Source organism: Bradysia coprophila, unplaced genomic scaffold (assembly GCF_014529535.1).
Source record: "Bradysia coprophila strain Holo2 unplaced genomic scaffold, BU_Bcop_v1 contig_313, whole genome shotgun sequence".
In the NCBI taxonomy this organism is placed as follows: Eukaryota; Metazoa; Arthropoda; class Insecta; order Diptera; family Sciaridae; genus Bradysia; species Bradysia coprophila.
In genome coordinates this window covers 236876-258116 of record NW_023503572.1, presented here as the reverse complement: position 1 = coordinate 258116, position 21241 = coordinate 236876, and the positions used below count along the sequence as shown (strand labels likewise).

Below are 21241 nucleotides of genomic sequence, written 5' to 3'. Positions count from 1 at the left end.
GCCCCTTTGTACTTCGTACGGGGCTAAAAACCAAAAGGTTGAATTTTCGATGTTATGCTCAAAACAAACGAGGCATTGAAAACGTGTTTTGGTCCTATTTTTCATGACGAAATTTTCGAAACTGTCAAATGAAGTTAGAACTTTTTAGACCCGTACGAAGTACTGGGGTCTTATAGGTTTACGCATACGTTTGTAACACGTCGAATTGGACTCCCTGAGTAAGGGGAAACCTATTGTGGTTGTCTAAATCCGCGAAAAAAAAAATGTCCGTCTGTCCGTCTGTCCGTCTGTCTGTCTGCACGATAACTTGAGTAAAACGCATCCGATTTTGAAAAAAAAAAATTTCCCGTTTGGTAATGTCAAAAGACAGGCTAAGTTCGAAGATGAGTGATTTTGGATCGACCCCTCCCGAGCTGTGGCCCAATAAGTGCTTTACGGTTTTTCGAAGATATCTCCGGACATTTAAACGTTACACTTGTAAGTGTAAAAGGTATTTACAATACCGATCGACAAAAAAAAGTTTATGGAAATCGGATGACCGACTCGTGAGTTAGACCCCTTGGTGTGGAACAGGCACAGGGCGGCAAGCAGTTTTTGCTTGTAGGTCGGCTACATTTGAACATATTTCGTCTGTTTTAGCTTTATTAGATAGGTATTGACCGTACCAATCAGAGAAAAAAAAATGAAATTATGTTCTCCGGAGCGTGAGCTAGGTCTCTTGGAGTGAGCTCTTATCTGGCTACTCGGAAGTACAGGGAACGTGGTGTATTTTGAGAATATCTCGAGTAAATTTTGACCGAATTTCATGAATTTTTTTTTGTTTGAAAGGTATTAACGAATGTAAAGCGTCGGTACTATTTCCGGTCTCCTAACAAAATGGCTGCCGGCGGCCATATTGGATTTTAGTAAAATAGAAATATCTTGGGAAAAATGATACTTAGAGAGTTTCTGTCAACATGGAAATAATTTGTTATGTGTGTGGGGTTTCAGGGATTCCATATACGGACATCTATATATACCTATATACAGCTATATTGAGCTATATACAGGCATATATAGCTATATAATAGCATATATTTATCTGTGAAATGTTTATTTATAGTGAAATATAGTTAAATATAGCGGTATATAGCTGTTTAAATAGGAATTTATGAAATTTGTCTTCGTACGGGGCTGTCTATATTGCCTCCGGCAATTTAGTTGTATATGATAACAAGGCAAAGAGTGGATAATGCAAGTGATTTTAAAGGGAGAATAGTTTTTCAGCAGAGAAGAAAATGAAGTAAGAGAAATGAAGAGTTTCACATTAAAGGCTTTTGATACGAATAGGTGTTTCGTACGGGTCGGTGTTAGCTATGTTTCTATTCAAAATCGCGATTGCTGCATCTGTCAATGAAAACTAGGACCAAAACACGTTTTCAATGCCTCGTTTGTTTTGAGCATTAGGCAATCTCGACAGGGACTACCTTTGGACCACCACCGGCAGGTTTGTACAGTTTTCAACGCTCTACATTCCACATAAACATTGTTTTCAAAGATACTCTCAACTTTTCGATATATCACCATCGGAAGCTCAAAGTCGTCCGGGTAGACTTCTTCCCGGGCTCCCCCGGATCCATCAACCACATGCCCGGACACAGTTTTCGATTATCTCTGTTTTCCGCACACATGCTATTGTGCCCTTGGACCTTAATATTCTCAAAATTCGATACGGCTAATCATCAGGTGTAGACAATCCATCCATTGGAACAGAAGTGTTGCGAACGCGAATCAATCGAGCAACATTATTTTGAAGAACGATTCTTTGAACGATCCTTATTATCTACGATCAATAGATCGTTGCCAGAAAGACCGGAAAGACAGGATTTAATTGAAAGTCGTACGGAGCAGACGTGCAAATCGAATCATATAGAATAATTGTAGATTATTCACCTCTGTCCACATGTTTATTTAGACACTTGGGGAGTTATTGCATGAGCCGAAGGCGAAGGACCAAGGAATCCGAAACAGCAAAAAAATTTTTTTAATTATTTTTCCCTTGCCTGTAGGCTGATTTTGATTTTCGGGGTAGCAGCATGAAATTGCACACATTGCTGACTGATATCTCTGGCTATTGGTATTAGAAGGCATTACTGATAACTGTAGTTAATAGCTGAGGAGTCCAGCTATGAAATACCATAACGACGTGGTTGACCTTCGCTTTCACTCGGGCAGAGTAACTCTGTCAGTGTTCACAACTAAGACTTTTCGACCAAAAATTACAACTTTATTTGCAAATAAAATCAGCAAATCATGACATAATATATCGTGTGAGGTATGTCTGAACAGGTAATTTCGTAGAGAATCCATTGCAGAGAAGTTTGATGATAACGAATTTAAAAAACTCACAGGAGCTCTGTTTTTGAAGCACAAAGTTGGCAATTTTTTGTTAGAGTGAAAAAGTCAAATAAACAAAAATCGACGAATTTACGTCTATTTGTTCAGAAAAGTGTTATTTAGGTTGAATAGGTATAAAACTATCAATTTCTCCAGTTTAGAACCTTTTAATTTGCATTTTTTCCATTTGACTTTTTTTATTCTAACAAAAAATTGCCAACATTGGCTTCAAAAACAGAGCTCCTGTGAGTTTTTTAAACTCGTTTTCAACAAACTTCTGTGGAATGGATTCTCTATGAGATTACCTGTTCAGACATACCTTACACGGCATACCTTCACGACATATTTTGGTATGATTTGTCGATTTTATTTGCAAATAAAGTTGAAATTTTTGGTCGAAAAGTCTTAGTTGTGAACACTGACAGACTTACACTGCCCGAGTGAAGGCGAGGTCAACAACGTTGTTATGGTATTTCATAGCTGGACTCCTCAGCTATTAACTTCAGTTACCAGAAATGCCTTCTAATACCAATAGCCAGAGATATCAGTCAGCAATGTGTGCAATTTCATGCTACTACCCCGAAAATCAAAATCAGCCTAGAGGCAAGGGAAAAATTAATTTTTGACATTTTTTTTTGCTGTTTCGGATTCCTTGGTCAATTCTAAGTACAGCCTGGGGCCAGGCCTTTTAAAATAAAAACAAAATGAAAATACGATCCACCCTATTATTGGCATCCACGTTTCCATTCAATCCCTCCCATTAGCGAGTCGTCAATTTCACCACATTTTGCATGAGTCAATTTGATGCATTCATAGCAGGAAACTGCTTTTTTTGTTTGATAACAAATTGTTGCATCATTGTGCAGTCATTTTAGATGTTTAGATGAAAAACCTTCCTCCCACGCCCTTAGGTGACCTCCAGACCCCCATTTCCATGGACATAAATTATCCCCACAACTTCTTCTACAATATGCTAACAGTTAATTGTTTGACGCTCAACACATAGATTATTAAAGTCTACAGCAATCTGGAACACGATCTCAGGCGAAACAATAATTTATACGAAACATAATGCATTAATTCTGATCAACGGAACATACATTTTGGCCTAAATCTACTACTATAAGACAAATTAACTTGACTGCTATAATCACATTCCAATATAGATGACCCCCAGACCATCACTTCCATGGACAAAGTGATGCCCACAACTTCCTCTACAACATATCAAAAGTTAATATTTTGCTGTATACAATTCGTGTAATAAGAACGGTTCAAAAGAAGAGGCAACATTTACATTATATAACCAGTATAGCAGCATTACATCATCGGGCGTAGACTTGTAGGTTCGTTAATATTCGGGTCATGTTCAAAAAAGTATAAACAGACTGTACGATTTTAAAATTAGTTTTATTGTTAAAATATTGAGTTTATATAAAAAGAAATGTTTGTTTGTACATAATGTGCTTAGCCTCCGATGGCTTCCAAGTAAGAATTAGCACAAATCAGAACGTAAAATTCGAGAAGAACGGTGACGAGTAGAATGGATCCTGTTTTGTGATCTTCATTGATAAATGCCTTCACGGTGAGAACAATGCCGAAGACGATGAGTGCGAAGAGGAACCATACACAAATGGTCAAGAAGAATTTATTGTGCTGCGGAGACAAAATTATTTTGATTGAGTAACAAAGTCATCGAAGGAATCATTTTAAAACACAAACCTGTGATATTCCAATCAATAAACAAATCGAAAAGATTATTGCAATAGCACAGACGGTAGTGGTATCAGCACCTCCATAATGGTCGTAGCCTTGTAATAGAATTCAAATTTAAATGCGTACCATTTTTTTTCTCACTTTTAGTTGCTTCACCATACCTTTAACCTTTAGATTAATGATGTCCTCATTTTGCAAAATAATCAAAATATTCCACACCAAGAAACTGATGCCGGAAATAATCAATCCGGTGTGCAAACTTAAGCAACATAGAAAGTTATTAACTTTTGGTAAGAAACTCAAGAGACCCATTTTCGTAACGTAAATATTTTGATTTTTTTATACGGAGAGTAAGATATTCTTTTTTGATCTTGTCAATCGAACGGTTGCGCGGAGACTGCAATACAACTGATGTGCGTTGTATAATATTTCTCACGGCTATAAATATATATGCGTGCCTACAAATAAATCCAAAACATATATGAGATCATTCAACATTTTTCTGTGAAATTTCATGGAAACCAGAATTATGATGTCATCGCCGCTTTTGTGAATGAGTGTACGTTGAAAATATTTTAAATAGCAAAATGTTGTTTAAGTTGGTATTCTGTGTTTTTGGTGTGACCGTTTATTGTTAAAGAGTGTATGGTGCTATGAGCGTAACCGTTAAAAGATTAATTCGATTTATATTCTTTTCTCGCATTTCTACTGTCGTTTGGATTTACGTTTATATTACGAACCATGTAAATGTAAAGGAATGATAATAAAAAATAGATTGACGACAGTGGAAGTGTGAGAAAAATAGGATGGTAATAAACATTGAGATAAAAAATCGAAAAAGGAAGATGTCTCCGTTGTTGGATCAAATATCTGCCTTTATGTAGTCTTTTGTTGCCCTACGTTAGTGAAGGGCCGTGACACAAGCTCATTTCACACTAAAAAAAATGAGTTCAACGAGTTATCACACGCCTCATAAGGTATGTATTCATTCATTTTGTAATAGATGAATTTTACCAACCTTTGTGAGTTTGTTACGGTGAAAATTTTGAACTACTCGGTGAATTTGGCTGAAATTTTCAGGGTATGTCAAGGACGTAATTCTCAGAAACTAATTTAAAGGAATTTTTATAAAAGCTTTTAATTTCAGAGCTATGAGCATTTTAACTATTGAGCTCTAGGACCCATAACCAGTGCCGGACTGGCCCTATGGGCGTTCGGGCGATTCCCGAATGGCTATTTGATTTTTTTATGGATAAGGGGCAGCGAAGGGCCTTTTGAACAATATCTTCCTACAACGCGTTGCAACGCCCGAAGGGCTTTTTTGAGCCAGTGCGGCACTGCCCATAACTCAGAAAATATTGCAAGAAGAAAAGATATACAGGGATTTCACGGAGAATTTAAAGTGAAAAAGTTGAAAAGTGAGCATAAGTCACGAATATAGTTGCTAGAAATAGTTGATTTTCTTACCTAAAAGTAGGTAAGACAGTGAGTTTTCGGGAAATTTGTACTCTGTTTTTACGCGAAGCCAAAGTTACTCCGCAAGTAAGTTTCTAAAAATTAAAATTCGTCAAACTCAACTAGAACTTTGTTGCGTCACATCAGTACTTTTCGAATCATCATGAATTGCTTGTGAGAAAATGGTTGTAAATTCAGAAAGAATCCAGATTTCGGCATGTTGTCGTAAACTTAGATGTGGAGGACATTGAGGACATCCGTTACCTCCATCTTACTTCTTACAATTCCTATGACTCAGTCAGGAAGGCTTGAGAAAAATGTGTAACGTTCAAGAGAAATCGGCAGATAAAATTGACTGAAAAGCAGAACCTTATTTTTTGTGCCGATTTCTGTTGTAGTCCAGCCCCTTGTGTCAATCCGCTCGCTTTAAGTTTTCCGATTTTTTTCTTTATCTCATTTGATTGAGCGGTTTATATGAAAAAATTAAAAATCAAATATCTCCCGAACGTGACAACTTTATTCAAAAATTCTTTTCTTCCTTGAAAGCCCGATTCAATACCAACATTTCGTGGAACAACTTTTTTTTTTGTAAAACAAAATGGCGTCGATATAGGAATCTTCCCAAAAAATGACCAGGAAAATTCCTAAACTTTGAGTTCCCCTCACACCGTCAATTCGAAACTGATTTCAATAAATGAGGGCTTTTTGGAAAGCTTAAGTCAGTGCCTTTCGAATCTGGATGTCGAGATATAAGTCGGGATTTCCACGACTCCTAGGACTGTTATTTTCCAACATTATTTAGTATTTATTTCTGAGCAAAATAGTAACGCATAGTTAATTTTTGGTGATGAATTTCGAAAAATAGCCTGTCCACATCATTTTAGAATTGAATCCTACTCACAAAACTAGCTCAGGATGTTGTGGATGCCCTTCAATACCAAAGTTTGTATAACTCGTAAAAAAAACCTTATTTTTGCACTTAACTACTTTCAATTCGACGATTTAACACCAGAAGTGTTTTAAATGGTGATAAATAACTGCTCCATATACATTCCATTCGTGTTAAGTACCTTCCTGATGTTCCATAGTCTTCCCAGCTCTAGAACCTATAGATTTATCGCATTTGTGTCGGATTTTTTTCATGTTTTTCTGGATTTATGTCATTACTGAGGTAATTAGAGGTCAGTTCCTATCAACTGATCATTCCTTATGGGTCCTTCAACTTCTAGGTTCTAGAAATCTTAGAAGTCTGAAAATATACCAGTATCCTGTGTTATCCTGAGTTATTAAATGGTGATCGAAAACTTTATGTTTTTGGAAATCAGCAATAGGAGTCTCAGTTTCCTCAAAAAATATAAAATACAGATGAAACTAGAAGTAATACTAAAGACTTGGAATCAAAAAGTAGATTGGAGTCGACGCAAAGTTTCTGCGTACACTAACTCCAGAGGTAACATTTCTAAATGATAATGTACAAGACTAGAAAAAAAGGAGAGTTTCGAAATTTCACAAATCTAACATGGTTTCCAACCTGTTTTAAGTGGTTTTGAAGAAAGTGAGTGAACAGACTGAAAATAGTAAGTTGAAAAAAGTGAGAAAGCGAGCAAATAGTTGCTCACTTTTTCACATGTTGACAAAGTTATAGAGTTCGTACCATTCAACCATTTACGCGCCGTTTCATTCGAACACATCTGAAACTACTATTTCAACCAATAACAAGACCGCAACGCAAGCAAAACCAAATTTTAACTTTAAAGTTTAATGTTTATTTAATGTAACAGTGGTGATAGATAGATAGATAGAATAAGTGGGTGGCTTTTACGCCTGCACCTAAGCCTCAGATGGGCCTGTTGTGCGTACCCACGGTCGTTTATATTCTTTTAGTCTTGTTTAGAAATTTGAGGATGTTTGATGGAGCGATACTCCATATCGAGGTGTACTTGGTTACGTATGAACCTAGATACTGTGATCGAGCCATAATGTATGCTGGGCATTCGCAAAGAAAGTGTTCTGTGCTTTCGATTTCACCACACTTTTCGCAGTGTGGATCGTCTGCCACCCCAATTGTGTGGAGATGTTTCTTTAGAGAATTGTGACCTGTAAGTATGCCGGCAAGTCTTCTGAGGTTATTCCGATCGAGTGACAGGCAGTATTTCGAATTTTTGTTGTTTATTCTGATCGATATTTTTGCCTGTCTGGCAAAGTCTAGGGTATTCCAATAATTATTGAATTCTTTGGTTTTACTGTTCAGAATGAGCCGATTAAGTGTTGAGAATGATAAGGCCATTGCTGGCTCAGGTCCTATGAAAGGTGTACTAGAAGCTAATCTTGCTAGTTCATCTGCTTTTTCGTTACCAGCGACATTCGTGTGCCCTGGAACCCAAATAAGTGACACTTGGTGTTTTCCAGATAGTTCTTCTAGAGTATCGCGACATTCAAGGACTATTGAAGATGAAAATTTAAAGCCGCTAATCGCTTTAATTGCACCTTGACTGTCTGAGCAAATATTTATGGGTGAGACATTAGCTTCGTGGTTATTAATTATTTCTCTGCAGCATTCCATGATTCCAGTAATTTCTGTAGTGAATACTGTTAAAAAATTTCCTAGTGACACGGATATTTCTTTAGCTATGCTAGGGCAAAATATTCCCGACCCGGTTAGATCGTCCTTTTTTGATCCATCAGTGAACCACGAGAAGTGATTGTGTGCAATTGCATTCGGGGTATCCCAGAAACTACGATCCGGTATATTTACTTTAAATGATTTTTCGAATCTGTAAGTTGGGATGATTAAGTCGCAGGGCATATTGACTTCAGGTATTTGTTGGGACATGGCTGACCACAACTTAGTGTGCCCGAAATTGGCATCATTGATCAAGAGTTCAGACTGTTTGAACCTTAAAAGGGACGACTTGGCAAGAGACTTGATGTGAATATGTAGCGGTTCTATGTTCAATAGTGCTTCGAGTGCTGCTGTTGGGGTAGTTTTCATGGCGGAAGTGATTCCAATTAATGCTAATCTTTGTAATTTACTCAGTTGGGTTTGAACAGATTTCACTTCGCATCTGGGCCACCAGACTACTGCTCCATAACATAGTCTTGGTCTTACTATGGCTGTGTAAATCCAATGGAGTACTTTGGGGCTAATCCCCCAGTCATTGCCAAATAATCTGCGACATTGCCATAGGGATGCTACCGCTTTTTTAATGACGTATTCTGAATGGATGATCCAGTATAGTTTTGAGTCTAATATGACGCCCAAAAATTTTACAAATTCGGAAAAATCGATTTCCTTGCCAAAAAATTTGGGTTTTTTGAGTCCTGTAACCTTCCTTTTACGAGTGAATAATATCAGTCTCGTTTTATCTGGGTTCGCTGATTGCTCCCTACTATGACACCAGGATTCAACTAGTTTTAGTGCTGATTGCATCAAGTTTGACAGGGTCGAGATGCAGATTCCTACTAGGAGAATTGCGAGGTCATCGGCAAAGCTTTGAGAGTAAAAGCCAGCATTATTAAGTAAAGATAGTAAGCTGTCTTTAACCAAACAGTATAGTAAAGGCGGTAGAATACCCCCTTGAGGACAGCCTTTGCTTACGAAAACGCTTACTTTGGCAGTATTAAGGTAGGAGGATACAATTCGATCCCTAAGCATTTTAATAATCCATACAGTTACAGTAAGGTTGATTCCATGTGCGATACATGCTTTCCTTATTGCAGCAAATATCATATTATTAAATGCTCCGTCTATGTCAATAAAGCAACCAAGAGCAAACTCATCTTGGTTAAATGCTTTTTCTATTCTATGCACTAGGTGATGCAGAGCGGTTTCGGATGATCTTCTTGGCTGATAAGCAAACTGACGACTGTGTATGCAAAACTCTTTAAGTATTCCATCTCTCAAGTAGCGATCTATCAATTTCTCCAATGTCTTTAACAAGAAAGAAGTAAGACTGATCGGCCGGAATGCTTTCGCTGCAGTGTAAGTTTGTTGCCCCAATTTGGGTATAAATACAACGCGCACTCCTCTCCAACATTTGGGAATATGTTGGTAACGAATACTGGCAATATAGATTTCTTTCAGGTGATCGTTCATCGAATCAGAACCATATTGCAATAGGGCGGGGAAGATTTCATCTTCTCCTGCTGACTTAAAAGGAGAGAATGTAGATATTGCCCACGTTATTTTTTCCTTGGATACTATGGATTCGGCTATTGCCATATTATCGTCATCTGTGGACGGATTCAATAATAACGAATCATGATTGATTAGAGTCGGGGCTGTAGTACTACCAGGAAAATGTACTTCTAGCAGATGTTGAAGGGTGGCTTCTGTAGAATCCGTAAATTCTCCCGAGGGAAGCTTTAATGATCCTAAAGGATTAGTTGAGTTTTTCGATAAAGACTTAAATAGCCGGGAGGCTCCTGAGTGTGAGTTAACGGTATTACAAAATTGTTGAAATTTGATCCTTTTACTCTTGCGTAAGAATTTGTTATACATACTTTGCGCAGCTCTTCTAGCGGCAACCTTATCGGGCGATTTCCCTTTGGCTTCATTAAAAGCCTTCCTTACAGTCGTTCTAAAGTTTTTCACGTCGGATGTAAAGAATGGTGCTGACCTGCCATCTTTGTACGTCTTCAGTGGACACGACTCATGGTAACTATTTATGATAGCATTTAAAAGTTCATCGGCTCTGCTGTCTAGATTCGTAATTGATTCGATTCGCCCAGTTACAGGCAGTATTGCCTTTGACAAGTTTCTCTGGAATGAGTTCCAATCTGTATTTGCTGGATTTCTAAATTTCAGCGTGTCTATTTTGTCGGTGTCAATAGCAAATCTGATGCACCTATGGTCAGATGTCAAGATGTCATCGGTCACTCTCCAGTCTTTAATAAGATTGGCTACATGTAGCGATGCTAGAGTTATATCTAGTACCTCGTCTCGAATACTATTTCTAAAGGTGGGTTCATTTCCTTTGTTTAGGATTACAAGGTCAGAGCTCAGAATAAATTCGAGCAATGAATCGCCTTTCGGATTACAATCTGAGCTGCCCCAGACTGTGTGATGCGAATTCGCATCGGAACCTAATATCAGAGGAAGATTGTTATTCTTGCAATACGCCACTAACTGAGTAACCTCAGCACTGGGGGGAAGAATGTTCGCTTCCGAGGGAGTATAGCATGATGCTATCACGATTGTATTTGCAACTTTGTTCAATTTAACCTTCAGTGAAATTACTGCTAAGTCCCCCGTACAGAATTGTGTTAACGGGAAGATGTCGCAGTTCTTAGATGCTAAAATACACGCTCTTAATTTATTGCTGCCTTTGTATGAGATGATTTGATATTTCGTTTTGTCTATTAATTTAATCTCATTCCTGAGAATATAAGGCTCTTGGATCATGCCGATAAATCGTTGTGATTCGAATCTCAGATAATTAATTTCTATGCTGGCTGCTTTGCAGTGTTCCATGTTTCCTTGGAAAAATTCTAATCTATTTTTCTTCATCTTGGAAACAGTTTACGTTAAGTGGCTCTAGGCGTTGTGTATAACATCCTACTGGGAGTGTGGCTACTGAGTACGATAATCGCCTTGATGGTAAAAACAAGAGTTGATTTGTATGCTGGGAAATAAATTTTTCATTTTTATTCAATTTATGGGAATGGATTTTACAAATTAGTGATCGCTGCTGCTTCATTCACTTTTTCGGGAACATTTTTATCCGGCTGCTGCCGGCGTACGGTTTGAAATCGACTTCCTTAAGTGCTGGAAGTGAATTTTCATCGACGTTGACGATCCACGTTTGCTTATTCTTTTCGACTTTGGACCGAAAAACGCATCTCCAATTGGAGGTATCCAGATTGACATTTTGCGCTGCCATGAGAGTGAAAATATCGGGTGGCTCGAGCGATGGCATCGACACGATCATTGTGTACTTGAACAGAGTTGGTGGGGCCCCTTGATTGATTGACTTAATTTTCGCGTTTCCCCATGGAATAATACCTGGGATTATCGAAGTGAGCCAATCCCGAGTTGTGGCATTTGAACAGATGTAGCGAAATTTTCCCCGGTCGAGGAAGCTATCCTCAAAGTTGATTTTGCTGATGTCTTTCGCTCGAGTGATTTCTTTTAGCACGGCGGTGTATATGCTGGTGCCTTGCGTCTCACTGAAGAACTCAATTGCTGCATCGTCCGAAACAATGTCGACGATGTGGAAGTCATTTTTAACCACTTCGGAAACAAGCGGCGGCATTGTGACTGATGGTTTCAATTTTTTCGGAGTAGACGACGACGATTTTTCTGTTGTATCTTCCGAGAATACCATGGAACGGTGGTTACGCTTAGAGGAATTCGTTACCTCCAAATTGTTGAGGTTTGCTGATATACCGCTCAACGACGATTCGCTAATGGTTCGGTATATACGATTCGGTCCAAACACTATTGTTGTATTTAATTCGTTGTCCTCGTTGTCCGATTGTAGGAGTCGATTTTCACTTCTAGGGCTTATTACATCCTTTGACATGTTCGGTGTTTGCGATCTGTTATTATTAAGAGGGAATGAATTTGGTTTTAGTGAGATTGAAAAGTATTTTGAGGTTAGTTGAGGGAGTCTTAGTGTTACGATGGGTTTTGTTTCATTTATTACCTTTAATTTTGAATAGCGATGGTTCAACTTGTTTGCTGGTTTTGTTGTAACTAAATAATTCGAATTACGCTTGCCATTAACCGAAAGCTTTTTCCTTATTTGAGCTAAAACTTTTGAATTAATTTGCCACCATGTGGCTGAATGCGACTCAATGATGGAGTTTGATTTAATGTGGGAGAATCGGTGTGTTGGTAATGAAAGAGATCGAGTAGTTGTATATTCTCGAGTGGTGTCATGTTTGGTTCGCGGTGTGTGTGAGAAGGGGTTTACAATGCTTGTTGGAGTTAACTTACATCTGGCAATATCACTCGTCATATCGATGATTTTAAGCATATTAAGTGATTGTTTCGTATCAGTGTTGAACCTTGCGGTCGTTTCGATTAACAAGATAGTGTCTGTATCTTGGACTTTTACCACAGCAAATTTGTTAAAATTTGCTGTGTGATTTTGTGGCATCAAAAGGAGTACCCAAGATGAGCCGTATGGCGTTTCAAATTGGTTTTTGATTGTGTGTACAATTACCTTACCTGTATTGTATTTCCACCCGATGAGACTTTCTGTCTGATTACCGAAACCAATAAGTCTGTGTAGATGTAAGGTGATGATTAGCTCTCTCGCTCTGGTATGCATGCTGACACAATGACCATTAACAGTGGTGATAATTAAATGTTAATTTAACGGTTGATAAAATGGTTTATATTAGTATCAGTCAACGGACTTGACCCGTCCAAGTGGTGGGGCCTAGTTTTTTTTTTCTCGGTGTACTTGGATGTATACCCAAATACGCCGAGATCGATGGACAAAATTTCATTTCTTGCATAGATAAATCCGTAGACGCTCTAAACCCCTGTGCGTCTTTCTTACGACGACAGGTAAAAAAGTCCATTCTCATTGAAATCTCGCAACAGAGATTGTTTTAAATGCATTTCTATATATAGATATGGTATTGGGTCCAGGAATGACTGAGTAAAGACATAGGAAAGACGATTGCTTTGTGGATTGGTAGAAAAGACGATTGCTTCATGGATTGACGAGTTATATTTCACTTCAGGTTATACTCTCCAGAGAGCATATAGAAGAGACACGGGCAAGACAGGTATAGTCCCAAATACACCGAGTTTTTTTTATTATTACTTGCTTTCTACAACGGTACACCCAAGATGGTTTTCGAACAACTAGCACCGATGGCAATTATCAACCCTCCCAATTCTAAAACTATAATTCAAAATTATCAATTACGCCCTACTTTATACTAAATTTCTTGAATAATGAACATTCTCTAAGTTTAAACAATCAAAACCATTCCAATTGGAAATTTCTTGGTCATTATATATTAAACATACACAATATGACATCATTACGAAGCTTACAATAATGATGTAACTCAAAAGACACTTCGTTCATCAATCGTTTCTCTTTATGTTTGTTTATGTAAACCGCTTCCATGTATTATGTAATCGATTTTATATCTGTCATATTATAGGGTGGGTCGAATTTCGCAACTTGAAAATCAACACCCAATGGCTTATGAAGCTTGCTGGGACGAATTGATCTGCACTAGTTTTTGACTTCCGACTACTATTGAATATTACACCACCGAGTTATCGATTTCGGGACCTTCATTGGTTTTGCGATTTTTTACGTAATTGTTTTCAATTCAGTTCTTGAGAATGAAGATGTAGAGAACGTCCACATCGTTCTTCATGTTGTTAACAAAAGAAGCGTAAAGAGTGTCGTTTCACTACACGTACGTGTGAAATTGTAGAAACGTAAAGACAAACGCTATACTTCTATGTGGTGAAATGCGTGTGGAAAAAATAAAACCAAAATTACATTCGTATGATGAGGTCAGTTTAAGGTAGAGATGTGCGGGCCGCCCGAAAATGTCGGGCCGCCCGGGTTTTTATAAGGTCCGACCGGGCCTGGGCCGGGCGGGCTTCAAATCTGTCGGGCCGAGCTTGGACCGGACCTAAAAAACCAAATTTTTGGCCCGATTTTCAAAATTTCGCGCACTTTTTTATATGAAATTTGCTTTCGGGCCGCCCGAAAATGTCGGCCCGTCCGAGTTTTTATCCGGCCCGATCGGGCTTGGGCCGGACGGGCTATAAATACGTCGGGCCAGTTCGGGCCGGGCTTTAAAAATGAATTTCGGACCGGGCTTCGGGCCGGACGGGCTTCAAAAAAACATCGGCCCGCACACCTCTAGTTTACGGCTAACACGGTGTGGTTGAGCAATTAAAAGTGTAATTTTTTTCTTAATAATTATTGGTAATCATCTCCTGTCAATTTTAGGCGGTTTTTGACATAAATTGAATTATATGGAGTATCCAGCCAGATATGAATGTAGAGTGGCAGAACAAGGATTTTGAGGTAGCTACATCTTTGATCTGCCGCCCTACATTCATATCTGGACCCGGCATGCTGAACATCTGCCACTTTAGTTTTTCTGTAAATCAAACTTTTAGTCCTCATCTGGACGCAGTAGTCGTCAGTTCAACTAAAACATACTACTCCACATATACAACGGTTACAGCGTGAGAAAGGAGGAAAACTTTTTTTTTCATCAAATTTATTAAAACTTTCATACGCGAAATCTAAAGCAGCACGTTCGAGATTGATAATTTCCAGAAAATATTCGTTGACCAAAATAAGTCGTTCGATACTCGATAGTCTGTAGCAAACTCCTTTCCCCGCCAAACTGAGTAAAAAGTTTAACTTCGCTGAATTGGCCGTGTATTTCGGCAGATACAGACAAACTCATTGAAAGGTTTAAAAAATTAATTCCCACAAAAATCAAACATAATTTCTAGCGGATTAAGGAAATTTTCATTATTGTTGATGTTGAAATACTGTAGAAAAATTTAGAAAAATGCATGCGGATTTCGTGTCATTCCGCAACTATCTTAATTGTAAGTAAATCCCAAAACAAACGTATCATAACTGTAATATTTCTAGAGCAACCCCGACTACGTGTCTTTCAAATATCACTTAGAAAGATAGACAATTTGAAATCCGCAAAAAATGGTTTGTTATTTTCCATGGCTGCTTGTTTGTGTGCAAATAAATTGAAGAACTCCGTACCCGAAAAGGGGCTTCGGAGACAATAGTATAATAAACGATTAGTGTAATATTGTACACTGTTGTACACTCCGATGTAAATAAATTTAAAATTTATCATACGAAAATAAATCGGTTGGAAATTCAAATTTCACCACGACCCGGTTGTTTAAGAATTAAAAACTTGGATCAAAAACACCAGTCAAACACAGCGATTCAACAGTGTGCCATATGCACCCCGAGAGAGAGTATTCATTTCAGCCACAGTGGTACCGGTACGAAGAGAGTAAAATCTAAATTGTATTTGTGATTTCATTAGTCATACAAATGACAACGAAAATTCTTTTTCTCTTTACTATCAGAGCGATGAAATGTACCATGACGAAAATCGAAACAATATTACTACTGTGAAGTTAGTACATGAGAGAGCCGAGTACATGAAAAGTGAACGGACCCCAAATTCTCTCAGTACTCCGAATATTTCCAATACTCCGAATACTCACAATCTCTCCTAATTAATAAAAAAAGCGCTCACCGCTGGGATTGAACTCGGGTCATCTCACGTACCAGTCCACAATAATTCTTCCGATCTAAATCGTTCATACCCATTAGAAGGTAATTGTCGTACACTTTCAACGTAGCATATGTTCCATATACAAGATATTAATTATCAGATAAGATATTATCAGGCAGGCAGTTACCCATGTCTTATTATACTCGTTTGAAAGCTTGTATCATAAGACAGCTGGAAAAATTTTTTCAACCGAGTAACTGGCTGCCTTCCCGAGATATCACTCCAAGAATTTTGTTCCTTGGAATAATTGATTGGTCCAAGATGACCAGAAGGCAGTCAGTTACCCATGTCTTATTATACTCGTTTGAAAGCTTGTATCATAACACAGCTGGAAAAAAATTTTCAACCGAGTAACTGGCTGCCTTCCCGAGATATCACTCCAAGAATTTTGTTCCTTGGAATAATTGATTGGTCCAAGATGACCAGAAGGCAGTCAGTTACCCATGTCTTATTATACTCGTTTGAAAGCTTGTATCATAAGACATCTGGAAAAAAAAATTCAACCGAGTAACTGGCTGCCTTCCCGAGATATCACTCCAAGAATTTTGTTCCTTGGAATAATTGATTGGTCCAAGATGACCAGAAGGCAGGCAGTTACCCATGTCTTATTATACTCGTTTGAAAGCTTGTATCATAAGACATCTGGAAATTTTTTTTCAACCGAGTAACTGGCTGCCTTCCCGAGATATCACTCCAAGAATTTTGTTCCTTGGAATAATTGATTGGTCCAAGATGACCAGAAGGCAGGCAGTTACCCATGTCTTATTATACTCGTTTGAAAGCTTGTATCATAAGACATCTGGAATTTTTTTTTCAACCGAGTAACTGGCTGCCTTCCCGAGATATCACTCCAAGAATTTTGTTCCTTGGAATAATTGATTGGTCCAAGATGACCAGAAGGCAGTCAGTTACCCATGTCTTATTATACTCGTTTGAAAGCTTGTATCATAAGACAGCTGGAAAAAAATTTTCAACCGAGTAACTGGCTGCCTTCCCGAGATATCACTCCAAGAATTTTGTTCCTTGGAATAATTGATTGGTCCAAGATGACCAGAAGGCAGGCAGTTACCCATGTCTTATTATACTCGTTTGAAAGCTTGTATCATAAGACATCTGAATTCCGACGTAAAGTAAGACAAAAAATTAAAAAATGTCGAAATTTTATTTAAATTAGTCAGCTTTGTGAACTACTTGATTCATAGAAATCGCAACAGCTGCAGTTTCCTTTTCGTGGACATGCAAATCTTTGGCCGCCGTACATGTCTTCAAGTTTCTTTAACACAATCCGCTTAATTAACTTTTTGATATCTGGAGTTCTCACAAAATCACGTCCAAACCCGTTTCCCTTCTTCGACCGTTTCTTAAGATTTAGTAATTTCATTTTATCGGAAATAGGTTTGATACGATATAGCCGGCAGAATTCCTTTTTTATTTCGTACTGGAGCTGTTCTATGTGTTGCAGATTACATTGTGGATTGTGGAAATGGAATATGTTGGTCTGGATTGCCTTTTTCTGCAATAACATAAACATTTTGGCGCATTCTTTGACCTCTTCAATGAAATCAGCTGGAATTATATCTAAGGCAAACATTGGGACTTCGATGTTTGGCATTTGATTGACCATTTCTAGCACGTAGCTGACGTTTCTATTATTGCGCTGATAACCGATACATACGACGTATACTTCCGAGTTGCCTTGTTTTGATGCGACCGGCTTAAATATATCGACTGTGTCAAATATATTTACCAAGAAGTACAGCAGACTAATGGTTGTCAATTCAAAGAATGTAAACATTTTTAAGACGAACGATCCACCCATATCCAGTATTTGTAGTGCTGCTACCACTTCTGCAAAATTTAATTTGTGGACTTTATTTTCTTGGTCGTTCGGGCAGTCTACGCAATCCACAGATCCATCAGCCGTGACTAGATTAATCTTCAATTTAACAGAGCAGAAACGACCGTTAAGATCTCGTTAGTGTTAGACATTGATTGAATTTACTTCTCCCATTTCTTTGCACCGTGCCACCAATTGATCCACATTTTGTTTGCGTGTTATATCACCGGTGAAATCTTCGCCAAACTCCCATTGGTCGTAAGTTTGGATAATTAAGCGATCATCAATAGCATTTTCGAATGAATCTCCCACGTAGTGCGGGTTCAATGATGTCGCACGCCAGTTGAACTTAGAATTGGGACAGTTGAGCTTCAGAAAATGATTTAGGGCAGCAATGAATGCACCAGGTGCTTCGCACAGATGAACCTGGGAAAATTGTACAAATAGGGGCTTAGTACAACCAAAGCATTACGTACTTGTGTGACGTAACGAACCGAATTGAATTCTCCCTTTGTACTGACTTTCACAATCGGAAAGTCACTTAAACATTCGTACAATTTACACCAGGCCCTAGTCACAAATTCTGCTTTCACTTCACTCCGTAAGTACGATGCAATAGCGCTTCCGGGATCACGTTTTTCTGTAAATTTGCTCCACACATTCAACGGATAAGCGTTCAGTTCATCTTTGACTTGATTGAGCACACTCTTGATTGGCATCAGCTGAGGCACTGTCTGGTTTATTCGTCGTTCATCGAAAATACAGTCAATCAGTGGTAATTTCCAGTGTACTTGTTTAGAGAAATGGAATTTCTTTGTAAAACGTTTTATGACTGAGTTACTCAGACTTTCTTTTCGATTGCTGGTGGAAAACATGTCAGGTAAAAAAAATTTTGGTGCAAGTTGAACGGTTCACCTGGACTGTACTGTCATAAAACAGCTGGGACAGAAAAATGAATTAACTCATGATACTGCTGCTAGAATCAACACGCATGCGTTGACACTTACATCGTGTGTTTTCTCAAAGAAACTATGACTCCGGTTTTCTATGTTAATTCTAGCAGCAGTATAATTCAATAGGATGGTAGCTGTGCTAGCTGATAGTTTCATTTATTCTTTATATTTTATCACAAAATCAAGTGATTTGGTAATGCATGTACCTAATGGTACGTATCAAAGTAACCGTTACCACGATTTTCATCAAAATTTCCGTATCGATCGCGACCACGATAACAACCCCGATAAGAGCCGCGATAGCAACCTCGTCCATTGCCTCGATACGTGTTTGAAGTGCTTGTCGAATTACTCCCGGCGAATTTTCCACTCGTAGAGTCTCCACCTCGATTGTTATTCGACCCGTTCTTGTAGTGCTCGCAGCACATACATTTACCTTTTCGAGGACATTCGAATGGTTTCTCACGTAGTTCGTGGATTTTCTTGCTGACAAGTTCTTCGACTAGTTTCTCCAAATTGCGATTGCGCAACTGAAAACCGTAAACAACTTAGTAAGTCTCAAGCGTAAAACATAGAAGTCGTTTAATTACATTGGGCTGGTTATCTGTGTCATCGGTGTCACTACTGGCGGTTTGGTCCGACTCCTCACTTAAATAATCATTTTTGGAACCGTGTACATGCATATTTTCGTCGTTTGAATTTTGAGTTTGGTTGTCATTGTCTGACGACTGAAACATAATCGTAATGAAAGCGAACCTAAAATTTTGTGATGAAGAAAAATCACCTTTTTCACCGTATCCTTTCGCTTGACCACAGGGTTTTCGTTCTGTTTGTGCAACTTTTTGTTCTGTAAATTTTCGCCTTTATTCTGTAACAATACACACAAGGTATTGTGGTAGATTTTGTTGTTGTTTTTTTTAAGTGAAAATTGTGTGCGAAATCAGCGAAAATACTAAAATTATACCTTTCTATTCCGTTTTCTACCTGGACGCGGCGTCATTGTAGAATTAGACGAACCACAAGTTCGATAAATTGTCGAAGTAAACTAATTTTCAGATCACACCTCAAAAGATGTTCTTGTTTAGTCGAATGACTTTGATGAAAGGTACCACCACCACTATCTACACTTTCAACTTTATACCCGCAGAGCAAAAGCTATCATCACATTCAGTAAATTCGTTTTTGCATTTGTTAAGTCGTCAAGACAAATGATAGGAAAATGATTTATTATGTTCTAATCACATATAGAAGGTGACACCAAACAAATGTTTTCCAAAAATTTTCTATTCCTTTTTTAGGCTACATGCGTCGAAAATCGTACCTTTCATGTTTCAAGCACTAATTTCGACATCCTCAGCATATTACATGCACCTCTTGCCAAAATTGTTATCGCGACGTGTGGGCATTGTTAGTCGAGCCGAAGGCGAGAACCATAATGACCACACGTCAAGATAACAGCTTTGGTAAAGAGGTGCATACACTTTTTTATCTGCCGAGATCTCAGTTACTCAGATAAACAAAAGTGCTCTAGAGGGATAAGTGGGAAATTATTGTTCTAGACAGATAAAACATATTACTTAACTCGGGATTAAAATTAAAAGTCTCGGCTTCGCCTCGGATCAACAAAATTCACACGAAAACTCTACTTTTCATCTTTTTATCCCTTAGTCACGTATTAGTTATTCAATGGGACAAGTGGGTTGGTCTGTAGAGGCGCTACATTTCTTCCATAGTACTTCATTCTCTGCGGCTTATATTCATGTGAACCAACTTCACAATTGTCATTACTGAAGAAATGTCACGATTGTTGGTTCACATGAAAATAAGCGCAGTGACAGCAGTAATTTTTTGATAGAAGATACTAAAATATGGGAAAACTCTATTACATTTCTTCTTAGTTTCTAAATCCTATAGTTATTTGTGCCACCGAGAATGGAAATACGACGGATTTCCATATCGATAACTAGATTGAAATGTCCCAAATTTCCACATCAGTTTGATGCTATATTTCAACACTCAAAACAGTGTTGATATGGAATTTGTATGAGTTGTTACAGCATTCGTTTGAGAAAATGCAAAGCAATGTGATCGATCAAATTTGAAGAGCGATTGTTTACAATGAAAATTATGATTTTTTGTGCTCTTGTCTATTTCAATTCTCGGTTGGCACGAAGCATGATGTGTTACACGTATTGTAATGAGATTTTTTCAGCACACGACCCAATTTTCCACATACTATTACATAACAAGTGGTAAAAAGTTAAAAAGTAGAATTTTCGTGTGAAGTTAAAATTATAGATTGATTTTCAATATATTGTGTAAAATGTCATTACTTATAATTTGCATCTTCTACGTCAAAGTGAAAATTGCAATCTCCCTAATACATGTGGAGAATTGGACTGTAATTGTAACTTTTTATTTTGTGCACTGGACAACTAAATACGACAACGACATGTTTTGTCATGATTTATTTACGATTTATCGTGTGAGAACGGTTTTGAATGAATTTTTCCATGACTATGATTGAACAAATGTAATATGGTGAATTTGAAGTTTGCATATTTTCAAGTAAATTGATGTGTTTTGTCTATTACAGTTGTCCGATGCACAAAACGTTGTTCGTACC

At 38.0% G+C, this 21241-nt stretch overlaps 3 protein-coding genes across 4 annotated transcripts; all 3 read right to left on the bottom strand.

The window, feature by feature from the left end:
* Positions 1 to 3767: 3767 nt before the first annotated feature.
* Positions 3768 to 4512, bottom strand: LOC119079234. The gene is made up of 3 exons (XM_037187025.1): positions 4254 to 4512; positions 4099 to 4187; positions 3768 to 4032 (listed from the first exon to the last, which is right to left on the bottom strand). The coding sequence occupies exons 1-3, from the start codon at positions 4402 to 4404 to the stop codon at positions 3844 to 3846; spliced, it is 429 nt and encodes a 142-aa protein (XP_037042920.1). The 5' UTR covers positions 4405 to 4512; the 3' UTR covers positions 3768 to 3843.
* A 6647-nt stretch (positions 4513 to 11159) lies between these two features.
* On the bottom strand, positions 11160 to 12825 carry LOC119079226. 2 transcript variants are annotated; one of them, XM_037187016.1, is made up of 2 exons: positions 12195 to 12825; positions 11160 to 12087 (listed from the first exon to the last, which is right to left on the bottom strand). In XM_037187016.1, exon 2 carries the CDS (start codon positions 12069 to 12071, stop codon positions 11247 to 11249), a length of 825 nt encoding a protein of 274 aa, XP_037042911.1. In that variant the 5' UTR covers positions 12072 to 12087; positions 12195 to 12825; the 3' UTR covers positions 11160 to 11246. The 2 variants fall into 2 exon arrangements, with proteins under 2 accessions (XP_037042911.1, XP_037042912.1); XM_037187017.1 differs by having other exon boundaries at positions 12722 to 12825.
* A 4170-nt stretch (positions 12826 to 16995) lies between these two features.
* LOC119079247 (cap-specific mRNA (nucleoside-2'-O-)-methyltransferase 2-like) lies at positions 16996 to 19705 on the bottom strand. Its single transcript, XM_037187028.1, has 8 exons — positions 19580 to 19705; positions 19400 to 19483; positions 19206 to 19343; positions 19052 to 19145; positions 18157 to 18302; positions 17828 to 18088; positions 17163 to 17761; positions 16996 to 17098 (listed from the first exon to the last, which is right to left on the bottom strand). Exons 1-8 carry the CDS (start codon positions 19613 to 19615, stop codon positions 16996 to 16998), a joined length of 1461 nt encoding a protein of 486 aa, XP_037042923.1. The 5' UTR covers positions 19616 to 19705.
* Between the last annotated feature and the right edge of the window lie 1536 nt (positions 19706 to 21241).

Excerpts from the sequence above, each read along its gene's own strand:
- LOC119079234 (XM_037187025.1), bottom strand. The coding sequence starts at position 4,404 with ATGGGTCTCTTGAGTTTCTTACCAAAAGTTAATAACTTTCTATGTTGC. Across the intron at positions 4,188-4,253 it reads CATTAATCTAAAGGTTAAAG|GCTACGACCATTATGGAGGT; the intron begins GTATGGTGAAGC and ends TTCTATTACAAG. Across the intron at positions 4,033-4,098 it reads TATTGATTGGAATATCACAG|CACAATAAATTCTTCTTGAC; the intron begins GTTTGTGTTTTA and ends TTGTCTCCGCAG.
- LOC119079226 (XM_037187016.1), bottom strand. The coding sequence starts at position 12,071 with ATGTCAAAGGATGTAATAAGCCCTAGAAGTGAAAATCGACTCCTACAA.
- LOC119079247 (XM_037187028.1), bottom strand. The coding sequence starts at position 19,615 with ATGACGCCGCGTCCAGGTAGAAAACGGAATAGAAAG. Across the intron at positions 19,146-19,205 it reads ACACAGATAACCAGCCCAAT|TTGCGCAATCGCAATTTGGA; the intron begins GTAATTAAACGA and ends TACGGTTTTCAG. Across the intron at positions 18,303-19,051 it reads ATTCGAATGTCCTCGAAAAG|AAAAACGTGATCCCGGAAGC; the intron begins GTAAATGTATGT and ends GCAAATTTACAG.